General features: G+C 41.7%; 1 protein-coding gene across 3 annotated transcripts in view; it reads right to left on the bottom strand.

Moving 5' to 3' along the window:
* ST7 (suppression of tumorigenicity 7) overlaps positions 1-12351 on the bottom strand; it is a 228699-nt gene that overhangs the window by 5816 nt on the left and 210532 nt on the right. For all 3 annotated transcript variants that reach the window (XM_039508628.1, XM_039508630.1, XM_039508634.1), the window contains 2 exons: positions 8586-8678; positions 5196-5335 (listed from right to left, as the gene is read on the bottom strand). In XM_039508628.1, coding sequence (XP_039364562.1) covers positions 5196-5335; positions 8586-8678 — 233 coding nt within the window. The remainder of the gene's footprint in view (positions 1-5195; positions 5336-8585; positions 8679-12351) is intronic.

Below are 12351 nucleotides of genomic sequence, written 5' to 3'. Positions count from 1 at the left end.
GAGATAGAAGAGAGAAAAGGGGAAAACACAAACACACACACACACACACACACACACACACACACACACGACAAAACCACTCAGAAAAGGGCAAGTGAGGAGAGATGCTCTGCAAGCAGGGTGGCAAGATTCCTGGAAAAAGAGGGTTTTCCGGAGGGGGTAGGAGGAGAAAAGAGAAGGGGGATTGGCAGGCTGGGAGTGAGGAACTACCAAACGCAGGGGAAAGCAGGAGAGAAGGTGTGAACTGAGAAGTGGGATACAAAGTGAAGACAGCAGTAAAATGAAGGGCTTTGTAGGAGTGTATGAAATGAGCAGAAGAGTCTGAGGGAGACAGATGGGTGATGTAAACTGGTGAGATTGTTAGGGCCTTGATTGTGAACAGGGACCATGTGTTTGATGTAGTAAGAGATGGGAGGCCAAAGAAGGGGATTGGGGAGGGGAGGAGAGGGAGGAAAGTGACTTTCATTATAGAATGGAAGTGGAGGAGTGAGAAAAGAGAAAGCCTGAAAAGAGAAGCTACAGACATGTACCTCTGCCTGTCATATCATTATTATTACAGGCACTTATAAGCATCACTATATGACATCTGGACACTCTAAGCCTACTTAACCATGCAAGCTGCATAAAAGCCAGCCCTCCAGCTGCACAAAGTGGATGCAGACATTTCATAGGGAGCCTCATACTCATTCCTTCTTGGGGATGCTCTAAAATCCTTACATTGCCTTGACACCAGGATCAAAGGTTCTGATACGATCAGCTAAGAAACAGTAAAAATCCAGGGTCTGATTCAGCTTTTAGTTTGTATCTTTTGGAGCGTTACTGTTTATGGACCACTTAGTTTGCCCTGAATGGGACTAATCAAGGACTCCTCTTGTAGAAACTGTGATATTTCATTGTTAAATAAGTTATTTTAGTCCAGGGTTTGGCCGATCGCAGCTCCCACTGGCCGTGGATTGCTGCTCCAGGACAATGGGAGATCGGCCGGACCTGTGGATGGGGCCGGTGCAGGGCCGGCTCCAGACCCCAGTGTGCCAAGCGCACGCTTGGGGCGGCCTTTTGCTGGCAGGCGGCTCCGGCGGACCTTCCGCAGGCATGACTGCAAGAGGTCCCCCGGAGTCGCGGGACTGGTGACCGGCAGAGCGCCCCCTGCAGCATGCCACCGTGCTTGGAGCGGCCAAATTGCTAAAGCCGCCCCTGGGCCGGTAAACACACCGGCCTGGCCTGCCAGGGGCTTTCCCTACACAAGCGGCGACCCCTGTTTAAGAAACCCTGTTTTAGTCTTATGGTGAATTCACAGAGAGTTTAGGACCAATTAGATTTCAGCTTTGGCTGAAACCAGCAGTCTAGAATAATAAAATACATTGCTTCAAGGTAGTACTCTGCCCTCTCTGTACCACCTCGATTTCCTCTAGCATTTCCCCCCTCATGTACACCTTGTTCCTTTTCTCTACCCAGACAGGAGGGTTTATTTTTTTACCACCTACTGCAAGTTCATTCATGAGATGAAGCAGGTGTCTACACCAGGGACTGTCTCTCCCAAGCACTGCAAGGACAGAATGAATAGTATTCACAGACTTGTACGAGCTTCAAAGTGTCAGTAGCCTAGACTGGGGACCAGTGGCTGTGCTGGCAAGTTTCACAGATTCATAGAATGTAAGGCCAGAAGGGATTGTTAGATCATGTAGGCTAACTTCCTGCATAACACAGGCCATAGAACTTCCCTGAAATAATTCCTGCTTGACCTACAGCATATTGTTCAGAAAAAACATCCACTCTTGATTTAAAAATTGCCAGTGAAGAAGAATCCACCACAACCCTTGGTAAGTTGTTGCAATGGTTAATTACCGTCATTGTTAAAAATTTGTACCTTATTTCAAGTGTGAATTTGTCTAGCTTCAGCTTCCAGCCATTCAATCTTGTTATACCTATGCCAGCTAGACTGAAGAGAGCCCATTATCAAATATTTGTTCCCCAAGTAGGTGCTTAACAAATGCAAACAGCTCCACACATGCTATATTCAGTTTAATTGAAGTACACCGTATTTTGTAAATTGCTAAACCTGAACTGGCAGTAATATGAACTTGGATTTAATTTTTAAATTGGTCCAAGATGCCTCTCAGTTACATTTGTGCAGTGCTCTTGGGATTGACAGATGTAAGTAGAAGAATAATTTAGCCCTCTAAAATTAGGACTTATTCTTGTAGTTTTGCAATAGTTACAGTACATCCCGTGATGTTGGTAAAACCACAGAATGTCAATCAGACAAGAATATTAATTCCACACACACAACCAAAATGATATTCAGAACATTCAGCTTTTTAGCTATGTTCAAAATTAATTCCCTTAAAAGGGGAAAGAGCACAGCTGTGGCTTGCTAGAGATCTGTTCCACTGAGCCTTGATATCACTGCATAGCAAAGGGATGTCTGTCATTACACTTCTTAGGGTATGTCTACACAGCTGACGTTAAAGCGCAGCGCTTTAACGTGGCTGTGTAGTTGCGGCTCCAGCACTGGGAGAGAGCTCTCCAAGCACTGTAATAAAACCACCTCTGCGAGGGGAATGGCTCCCAGCACTGGGAGCATGGCTCTCAGCGCTGTAACATTGTCTACACTGCCACTTTACAGCACTGAAACTTGCCGTGCTCAAGGGAGTGTTTTTTCACATCCCTGAGCGAAGAAAGTTTCAGCGCTGTAAGTGGCAGTGTAGACAAGGCCTTAGGTTTCACACAGTTTGGCTACCCCACCTTTTTAGTAGACAACAAAAATGAGACATCGGAGTCTAAGCCTCTTGATCCGTCAATGGACGAAGGTCATAGGCTTTCACCACACTGGCCTGATTTTCACTCTGCCCATTCACAATTAAAAGCCAGCTGCTGTCTGTGTTTGCTTATTAAGATAGCCACATAGCTAAATCCCTATGAATGTTACTTAACATAGCAAAGGTGCCATGTAGCTTCAGAGATGTACACAGAGGTCAGTGACACTGCCTGTTTCATACAGGGTTAATAACATGGCATTAATTTAGTTTTGTTTGTGTTCATTTATTGTGCTCCACTCTATTCTCAGATACAGTCACATATTGAGCCCCAAGGCTTCTGTTCCATTAACATCAATGGAAGCTACATGCACATCTCAAAGGAATAGATGCTCTTGGTTACATTGTATTCCCAAAGTGACTTTGGTGCCCAAAGCGAGAGCTATTTGAGGAAACAACTGCTCGTACATCACAAATGTAAATATTAACACCTCCCCCCACACCCCATTTGATTGCACCCACAAAAATGCCAAGTGGAGCCCATGAAAGTTCGCAATCAGGTTTGTCTGATTCCAGCACCTCATTACCTGTAGCAGGCTCATTGCTTGAGGTGCTCAGACAATTTAAACGCTTTGCTCTTAAATAAATCATGAGGCGGACAGCCAATGGGGTTGCACAGGATACACGGAAAGGTGGAATTTGGCCCACTGACTGCTAATACTGGCATACTGCATATTGAATGAACAAAACACACTGGAAGCAAAATCTGTGCTTCGGAGACATTGCTTTTTCTTTTTAGTCTATGAAGGAAGTTTCCTAGGAACACTTACCTCCCTTACTCATACACCTAACCAGCCTTAAAAGTCCTTTGCTGTGATGCCTACAAAATCTGGTTCTAGGCACTTTGGTGATACAAATAATAAATCACAATGATAACTGGTGTGTTTATACCAGAGCCTATCACGCGGACCAATTTTGTCTCATTGTTCCCTTGTACTGTCTGTCGGTATCCATCTTTTGTCTCTTGTCTTATACGTCGAGTAAACTCTGAGTCAGGGACCATCTTTTTGTTCTGTGTTTGTACAGCACTTAGCAGGATGAGGTCATGTTCCATGTCCATAATAATAACAACAAACAACAACAACAACAGTAATAATACTACATGCCATCCTCTGTACACCTATAGATACACTCACGGCTAAATGCAGAAAGGACTATTTCAAGCAGGTTATTGTATTTTTTCTGTTGACAGACGTTAGCTTTTACCCCAACTGATCAAGTCATCCATCCTCTTCGTCTGCAGACACACGAATTCTTAATGCAAGAGCCATTGCGACAACAGACACAAACTACTACTAGTGCTTGGGATTAAAGCACTGAGTATTTGACCAGCCTGGCTGATGGAGTAGCTGGTTGACTCCAAAAGGGGTCCCTGGACAATTCTTCCTGCTCAGAAGGATATGAGGTCTTGAGAAAGCTGCTAATGAATGAGCCTTGGGATAACTTGAGAGCTCTATCACAGCCTCCTCCACTTGCAGAAAAAAAACCTAAATGAGTGCAGAGGAACTTTAACATCATTTGGAAATAACAAGAAGGCCAAGAGGGTATTTTGGACCCACCGAGCTCCACAATAAGAAGTACATTAAATAATAAATTACTGCTCTGGGTTCTCAGCATTTCTTGGAGGAGGGAGTAATGGTCTTGCTGGAACTTTGCTGGGAAGTGAATTTTCCACATGCCCCCTGTGGCTGCAGAAATCAGAGTAGTGATGCTCTTAGACTTTGCAAGGAAAAAAAAGCAAGTTGGAGTACAACTTGTTTTCCCCATATTAAAGCTCAGTGGCCAGAAAAGCAGAATTAGTAGTGCCCTAAGCAGATGCATCGAATAGAGAGCGGAATAAGAGGTCTGGACACAAATACTGAGGCTGTCTCATTTGTTGCAGTTTCAGAAAAGGACACTGCAATTTGATTTGGTTAACACTGAACCACATTTTTTCTGGTACTACTTAGAGTTTGTGCCGTCCCTGTCTTGCACTGGGAAGTACTGTGTCGTTATCACAACCTCGCACAGGCTTACAATTTATTTTTCTGAACAGGCTGGGGCTCTGCAATCTGTTATTAGTTTACTTTATTGGATTATCCACAAAAACGCAGATATCCCCCTCCTTTTTGGCAGAGCCACAAGAAACTAAGACCAACAACAGAGTCAGCTAATCCAGAGAGGAAAGACTGGAGTGTATTTTACTGATTAGCTCCTTAAATGATTTCTAAATGTTCTCCTGTTCAGTGATAGATCCCTGGATGCTCCTTTTGTACTAACAAATATCCAGACACTTCACGCCCAGCAATGTCTAGCTCAGCGCCATTTTATTTGTGCATTTCCCTTTTTGTTTTGTGTTTGTATTTGCCCAGAAACCAAGGAGTGTCAGTGAATACTCACAGCTTTTGCGAAGACCCCCATAAGCTCCGGGAACTGATGTGTCAGGAGGGCTAGCATGGCTGTGAAGGAACATAATCCAGCAGTGAAGAGTATAAAGAAAGGAAGCTCTTTCTTGGGATAAACTGAAACTTCATGAAATGCTGCAAAGGAAAGCAGAAAGGAAAAACATGGTGTAGGTAAAATACCTTCTCACGAGGGTTAAGCAGTTACAAAGAAGCCACAAAGGTTCCGAAGTTTGGTTTAGCGGGAAGACACATCTAAAGGTTCTGAACGCCAGAATCATTTGAGACTCCTCTTCCCATTTCCGTACCCTTTAACAGACTCTTCCTTCCACTATAATCTTCTGTGCCTTCCTTGACTCCTCCCAGCATAGCCTCCCTTCCATTCCATTCCACCACTAGCCGTCTGCTTCCCTGTTCCTTCTGCATCTTCGTCACCATATTAATAATACATTTATTTTTTTAGGTGCTGATGTGCATTAACTAATGCAATTTATGCAAGCTAGGGAAACTTGCTGAAATAAAGACGGGGAAAGAAACCGCTTCACAAACCACCATATGATGTATATGAGGGATAAAAAAATCCAACAACAAGTATACAAACTAAAAGGGAAACAGAAAAGTTTCTGGCTTTGGCCTGAAGAGACCCACAATATGCTCTTGGGGGAAGAACTATCCCAGAGCTGAGAATGGAACTTGCCTGGAGGAAAGTTTCACTTAATCAAACCATTTATGATGGCTCAGATTCAAGTTGGGAGATCTGGCCAGTATGGCAAATGTTCTGGCCAGTTCTTGTTTTGTTGAACTGTGTCTCCCATTCCATCCCTACTTTTAAGTTCTAGTCAGGATGAGTGCTTGACTTTGAAATGACAATAGTTTTTCTCTGAAAAGGATACTCTCCCAGCTGGTAGATCTAAAGTTAGACTTGCCGTACCAGCTTGTTTTTTAATTTTAAATGTCATGGTTGTATACATACATATCACACCATTCTTCTACTCTGCCTGCCTTCTCCATTTTTATGGGTAGGTATGGCTGAAGATTTGCAAGAATCCTGCTCAAAGCCTGCTTATTTTGCACCTGCCGGGTCACAGAAACAGCGCAGTCAAGCAGCATGGTACAGGACAGCACAACATCCAGCTGCAACATCCAGTTTGGACTGTTGCAGCTCTCATCTGATGGGACCATAAGGCATCTTTGAATGGTTAAAATAAAAATAGCAATTTCAAGTGTGTTAGAGTTTGGGGCCTGCAAATCTTGTTCCCTTAAAAAAATCAGCAAACTGTTTTCAGGAGAAATACGGTTAGATAATTTCATTTAAATCACATATGTAAGTATCAAATTGCAGATTACAACTGCACATGCATTCAAATGCAGGCTCCCACTTCTGTCTTTGACTGAAATATCCAATCTATTGTTGTAGTTCATTAACCAGTTAAAGCAAAAATTAGGTTTGGTTGATGTTTGTACTTAGCCAGGGTTAATCTTTTCAATCTCTCTTTAATTTTAAGCAAACTGTTCCTCATGCAAACCCCAGAGCTATGATATCATTTCAGCAGAGACTCTCCCTTCAAATTACCTACCGAAAGTTACCTTTAAAATATAAGCAATTAAAGGTTTAGACAGGCATGTGGTGTAAAGGACCTCTACGCAACCTGGGTCTCTCACAGTATGTGAAAACCTTCTCTTCTCAAACCCAAGAGATTTGACAGCAAAAGGCATTTCTCACAATCATCAGAGCAAAACATTACCATCAATATACGGTATTAAAGAGTCCCTTGCTTCTACCATCTGACAACAGCAATTAATTTTGCACCTAGAAAGGAGAATGCTGACTATTCTGTATCATTTTGTCATTCCCAAATTTCTCTGACACTCCACCCTCCATTTAACAGTATCCCTTGGAGTAAAGTATTCAGAGAGTCCTAAGAGGTATTGTTATAATTAGGGTGATTATAATGGGGTGGGGAGATAGAGCCGGTTGCCAAGGATTACTGTGCAATATCAGAGAGAACGTGTTGTGAAAAAAGGGCCTGACAATGAGGGGACTCTTGCTATATTACCCCTCCCTACAGTCCACCCAGATAGATTTATTAAGAATGGTTAAACATAACTTAGCCCAAACTGGAGTTGTTATAAAAGACAGACCTATTCCAGAAGAGACACAAACGCAAACGAACACAAGCACATTTTCATTTGTTTTTCAAAAAATAATTTAAATTTACTCCATTTTTTGAGTTCCCCAGTGCAGGGCCGGCTCCAGGCACCAACTAACGAAGCAGGTGCTTAGGGCGGCCAATATCAAGGGGAGGCATTCCGGCTGCTACTGGGGTGGCACGTCCGGGTCTTCGGCGGCAATTCGGTGGCGGGTCCCTCAGTCCCTGTCGGAACGAAGGACCTGCTACCGAACTGCCGCTGAAAAGTGGAGCTGTGCGATTGCGCTGCTGTGGCTTTTTTTTTTTTTTTTTGGCCACTTGGGGCAGCAGAAAACCTGGATCCGGCCCTGCCCCAGTACATCTTATGTCTGCCTTTCGGAACCTGATCCTGCAAACATCCCTGCATCTGTGCTCTCCAACCAAGTCCCATTGACTTCAATGGGAAACAGTGCGGGAACCAAGTTCTGAGTGTGTGACATTTCCAGGACTGACCAGTTAGGCCTGATACTGAAAAGAGTAACTCGTGTTTAACTTTATGCACGGCAAACAGTCCCATTGACTTCGACTGTAAAACTCTTCAAGGGCAGGGGACCATCTTTATATCTGTCTCTTGCATAGTATTTAGAACACTCTTGGCGCTTTACAAAGTCATAGTAATAAATGACTGGTGTAATTTCACAATATGTTTATAAGAATCACACACATCATTACATGAAGAAAATCCTTTTTGTGACTAGGCGTCTCTTACAATAGCTCTCTTACAAGAGGTCACAATAACTTGGTACTTGGTTAATGGTCCTTATGCAGGCTCAATCCTGCAGTCTTGGGAAGGCAAAACTGCCTTGAATTTAGATAGAGGTTTCCTGCACTAGGACTACAGGGCAGGATGACTGTATTTTTAGTTTGATGCCATGATATCCTAGATAAAGGAACAAACATACTTTATCTGTCTTGGCAAGAAAGAAACAATAGATTTTTAAAAGAAGGACATCCCCAAGGTAATGTGATTTTCTTTCTTTTTTGACATCAATAAAGATACCTAAAACTTTATGAGCTGTAGCTATGAATTACCATTTTAACAATCAAGTGAACTCTCAAGATTCACTGTCAGCCAATCATTCTAATCCAGTGAACCCAATTTAAGGAATCATCAGCGGAGGCCAGTATTGAAGAACTGTGATAAACAACCCTTTGGTGCCAAGAAGCAGGGATAAAAAAGAGAAAAAATTCAGACTTACATGGAAGTAGTTCTCTGTCTGCTGTTTCTGTACAGATGGGGTAGGGGTAAAAAAGGTGTCCTTTTTCCAAAGGATAGGGGATCATTCTGAAAGCTGAAAAAGACAAAAATAACACATTGGACAGTTCATTGTGAGTGCAGTATTTGCATGACACATTCAGCAAGGCACTTTACATGTATTAACAATTTTGAAAAGCAAAAACAAACTAAGCACTAAATCCAAAATTTTTAGATTTGTATGCCTACTATCAGGACACAAAATACTTATTTAACCATCTAAATATGCATTTAGTCCTCAATCCGGCAAACACTTATCCACATATTGAATTTTTACTCACATCTATAGTCTCGTTGGAGTCATTGGGACCACTTTACAAGAGTCAAGTCGACCACATAACTATCTGCTTGCATGATCAGGGTGTCAGATACCTAAATTTAGATATTTAAATTTGAAAATTTTGACTTAGCATTTTTAGAGTTTCCAAGACTTTTGAGATTCAGCGGGGGGGAGGGGGGGAAGAAGAGTAGCTATGGCACAGCAGCCCTACTTTATTTACAGAGAGAACCTCAAAACAGTGCTACCAATTTGGGCCCAATACTTGGCATTTTTCTGATCACCCAAAATTTCCACTGACTTTAGTGGGAGTTTTGCATGCAGGAAGAAAGCAGTATGATGCCCCATGTATAGCCCAGGATACACCTGCAACAAAACATGTAACAAACATTCTGCCAGTCAGGAGATATCTCCATGCTTCCAACATGATAATGCGGGTTGTATTTGTTCATTTGGCAATCTCAGTTTATTAAAGAATGATTAAAACCAGATTCCAGTAATGCATTCTTTTTAAATGTAGCAGATCAAGCAAGGTTTCCAGTATGAGCATTCAAGTATTATTTAATCTGTGACTTGATCTTTTGTATTTTTTAAAAATATATGTAACATTGAAATCTAAAATAATAACTGACAGGGAGGCAAATTGATTGCTAAATCTGTATTCTGATGATGTCATAGGCCACCTGAGTTATACTCCTGTGGTTTATGGAACCATCAGAACCCTTGACTGAATTATAGTTTTGCAATCAATCCATCCTTTTCTATTATCCTATATGCTAGTCCCACTGTTAAAATGTCATCAACATGTTATTCTCACTATTCCTATGAACATCATTCATTGAAGCAATTTTTCCTCAACAGATGTCCTGTAAGTACTATATGCTGTAGGTGCAGAACACACACACACACACACACACACACACACACACACACACACACAGAGCAGTGCTCCATGATATATCTCACACAGGGCAATGAGGAATTGTATTAAGAATGAATGATTGCTATGTACCACAATATTTTCAGTTGTAAATACATTTAAAATAATTGTGATTACATCCTACACTGTATTTTCAGTGTATTTGTTTAAAATAGTAATAAACAAGAAAGAATGCTCTCAATGAAGAATGACGGTGTTCCACTGTAACCAGCTTTAGCTAACATATGGGTTTTATTCTGGTATCTGAATATTATTGAAAAATAAAAACATTATGTATGTGATTCCAGCCTCTGGAATGCAGTCAATCTACACTATAGTTATATCGCTCAAAGGTAATAATGTCTTGCCAAAGAGCATATAAACCTTTCTAAACTCTAGGAGAGATCCTGTCCATTTACGGTTTGCTGAGGTAAAAAATGTTATCAATTTTCCTGAAGTAACAGAAATTTCTTAGAGATTAAAATATTAAAAACTCTCTGGTCCTGAGCTTTTCAGAAATGAAAGATTCATGCTGTTTCAATCAGTGATTTTAATATGAGGAAAGACTAGCATGGCACTGCTGGAAAATATAAAAGATAGCTCTCCCTGCACAACACTGCGACCCACGTCAGACCCACTCTGAAAGAAACTAGAAACCTCTCTAAGCAGGACCAGCTTCTAGGAAAATGTTTAATGTGATTTACTTTAACAATTTATATTACAAGATCTCCTTCAGGAAGTAATGAACCGAAATTGAAACTACAATAACACTGTTTAAACAAAATGTACTTTGATTGATGGGTGGTTTTATCTCAAGACCTTTTTAAATATAAACCCATGTGAATGCTTTAATACACAGCAAGACATAAAGCGCTTTTTCATCTTCCAGATGCTTTCAAAGTGCTCTACATAGCACTGGTGAGGCCTCACACTTTAGGAAAGAAGTGGACAAACTGGAGATAGTCCGGAGAAGAGCAATAAAAGTGATAAAAGATTTAGAAAACCTGAGCTATGAGGAAAGGGTAAAAAAACTTGGCCTGTTTAGTCTTGAGAAAAGAGACTGAGGGGAGACCTTATAACAGTCTTCATATATATTAAGAGCTGTTATAAAAAGGACAGTGATCAATTGTCTAGGTGGGGAAAGACAATTCACCTCACAACAGATGTGACCAGGGGTCAGACCACATGTCCACTGAAGGTAGGACAGAGTAGTGGGTGTAATCTGCAGCAAGGGAGATTTAGGTTAGATATTAAGAAAAACTTTCTAACTAGAAGGGTAGTTAAATTCTGGAATAGGATTCCAAGGGAGATTGTGGAATCCCCATCATGGGCGGTTTCTAAGAACAAGTTAGAAAAGACTTGCCAGGGATGGTCTAGTTTATTTGGTCTTGCCTCAGTGCAGGGGGCTGGCCTACATGACCTCTCAAGGTCCCTTCAAGCCCTACATTTTTGTGATTCTATGAATTAACTAACTATATTTTATTTTAAGCCCAGATTCCATGTGGTTTTTTCCTGGGAGCAAGTAAAGGGTGTGTTAGTTTCCACATGAAATAACCCCTCATTGGACCAAATCCTGACCCTTTGACTCTTCATTCCTATATGTGGGATCTCTGCACTACCACAACCAACACTGAGGAAATCAGGCAATTTGGGCCATGGAATTGCTCTGTGGTTTGGACCTGAGCAGCAGCTGAAGGGAGCAGGAATCTCAAACAAATACTTTAACATACTCTCCCAACTAACCTCTCATAAATCTTGCCCCTTTCTTCCCTGTGGAGATTAGAGTAGGCCTGCAGCTGTAGTAAACCTCACATGGCTGGCATGGGGCACAGGAGATAGCGTTTGGGCAGGGCCTCGGGGGCTGTGCCAACTTCCCTTTCTTTCCACTGATTTGCACAGTATGTCTTCCTGCTGGATATGACTGGAGCAGTAGCCTACTTTTCTCCCCTTGGAGTTGACCCAACAGATGCACTTGGATACATAGTGTCAGTGGTCTGACCACCAGTCACATGTCTGCTGTGCGGTGAATTGTCTTTCCCCAACTTGTCAAATCAGAAGCCTAATAAAACTGAACACCAGCTGCATATTAAACAAGAGGGAGTGTGGTGTAAGTAAGTATCTGGTTTGATTCCTGAGTGGTGGTGGTGGTGGTGGTGGTGGTGGGTGGGAGTCATTCATCTTGGAAACCTTTGAAACTCAGACATATTTGCAATTAAGGACTTTTCTGCATATAATATCTGCATCAAGCCAAACAAAACAAGCATCATATGGGCTTTTGAGTTTTATTGCAAAAGGAAGTGCATTTTGATTGGTGGAAAACTGAAACAATGCCAGGAAATGACCAATATTCCAATGCGATTATTATTATTATTTTTTTAAACTAACTCTTTTCTGAATTGCGGAGTGCAGTGTGTGTGTGTGTGTGGGGGGGCCTACAATTATTTTGTGGTTAAAAATACCACAAATCCTCCTGACTGCTAGGCCAATGAGGTTTTCTAGACATGTTTCAGTTAG

Source organism: Mauremys reevesii, linkage group 1 (genome assembly GCF_016161935.1).
Source record: "Mauremys reevesii isolate NIE-2019 linkage group 1, ASM1616193v1, whole genome shotgun sequence".
In the NCBI taxonomy this organism is placed as follows: domain Eukaryota; kingdom Metazoa; phylum Chordata; order Testudines; family Geoemydidae; genus Mauremys; species Mauremys reevesii.
The sequence above is the reverse complement of the archived record's forward strand: the minus strand, read 5'-3'. Positions and strand labels throughout refer to the sequence as shown.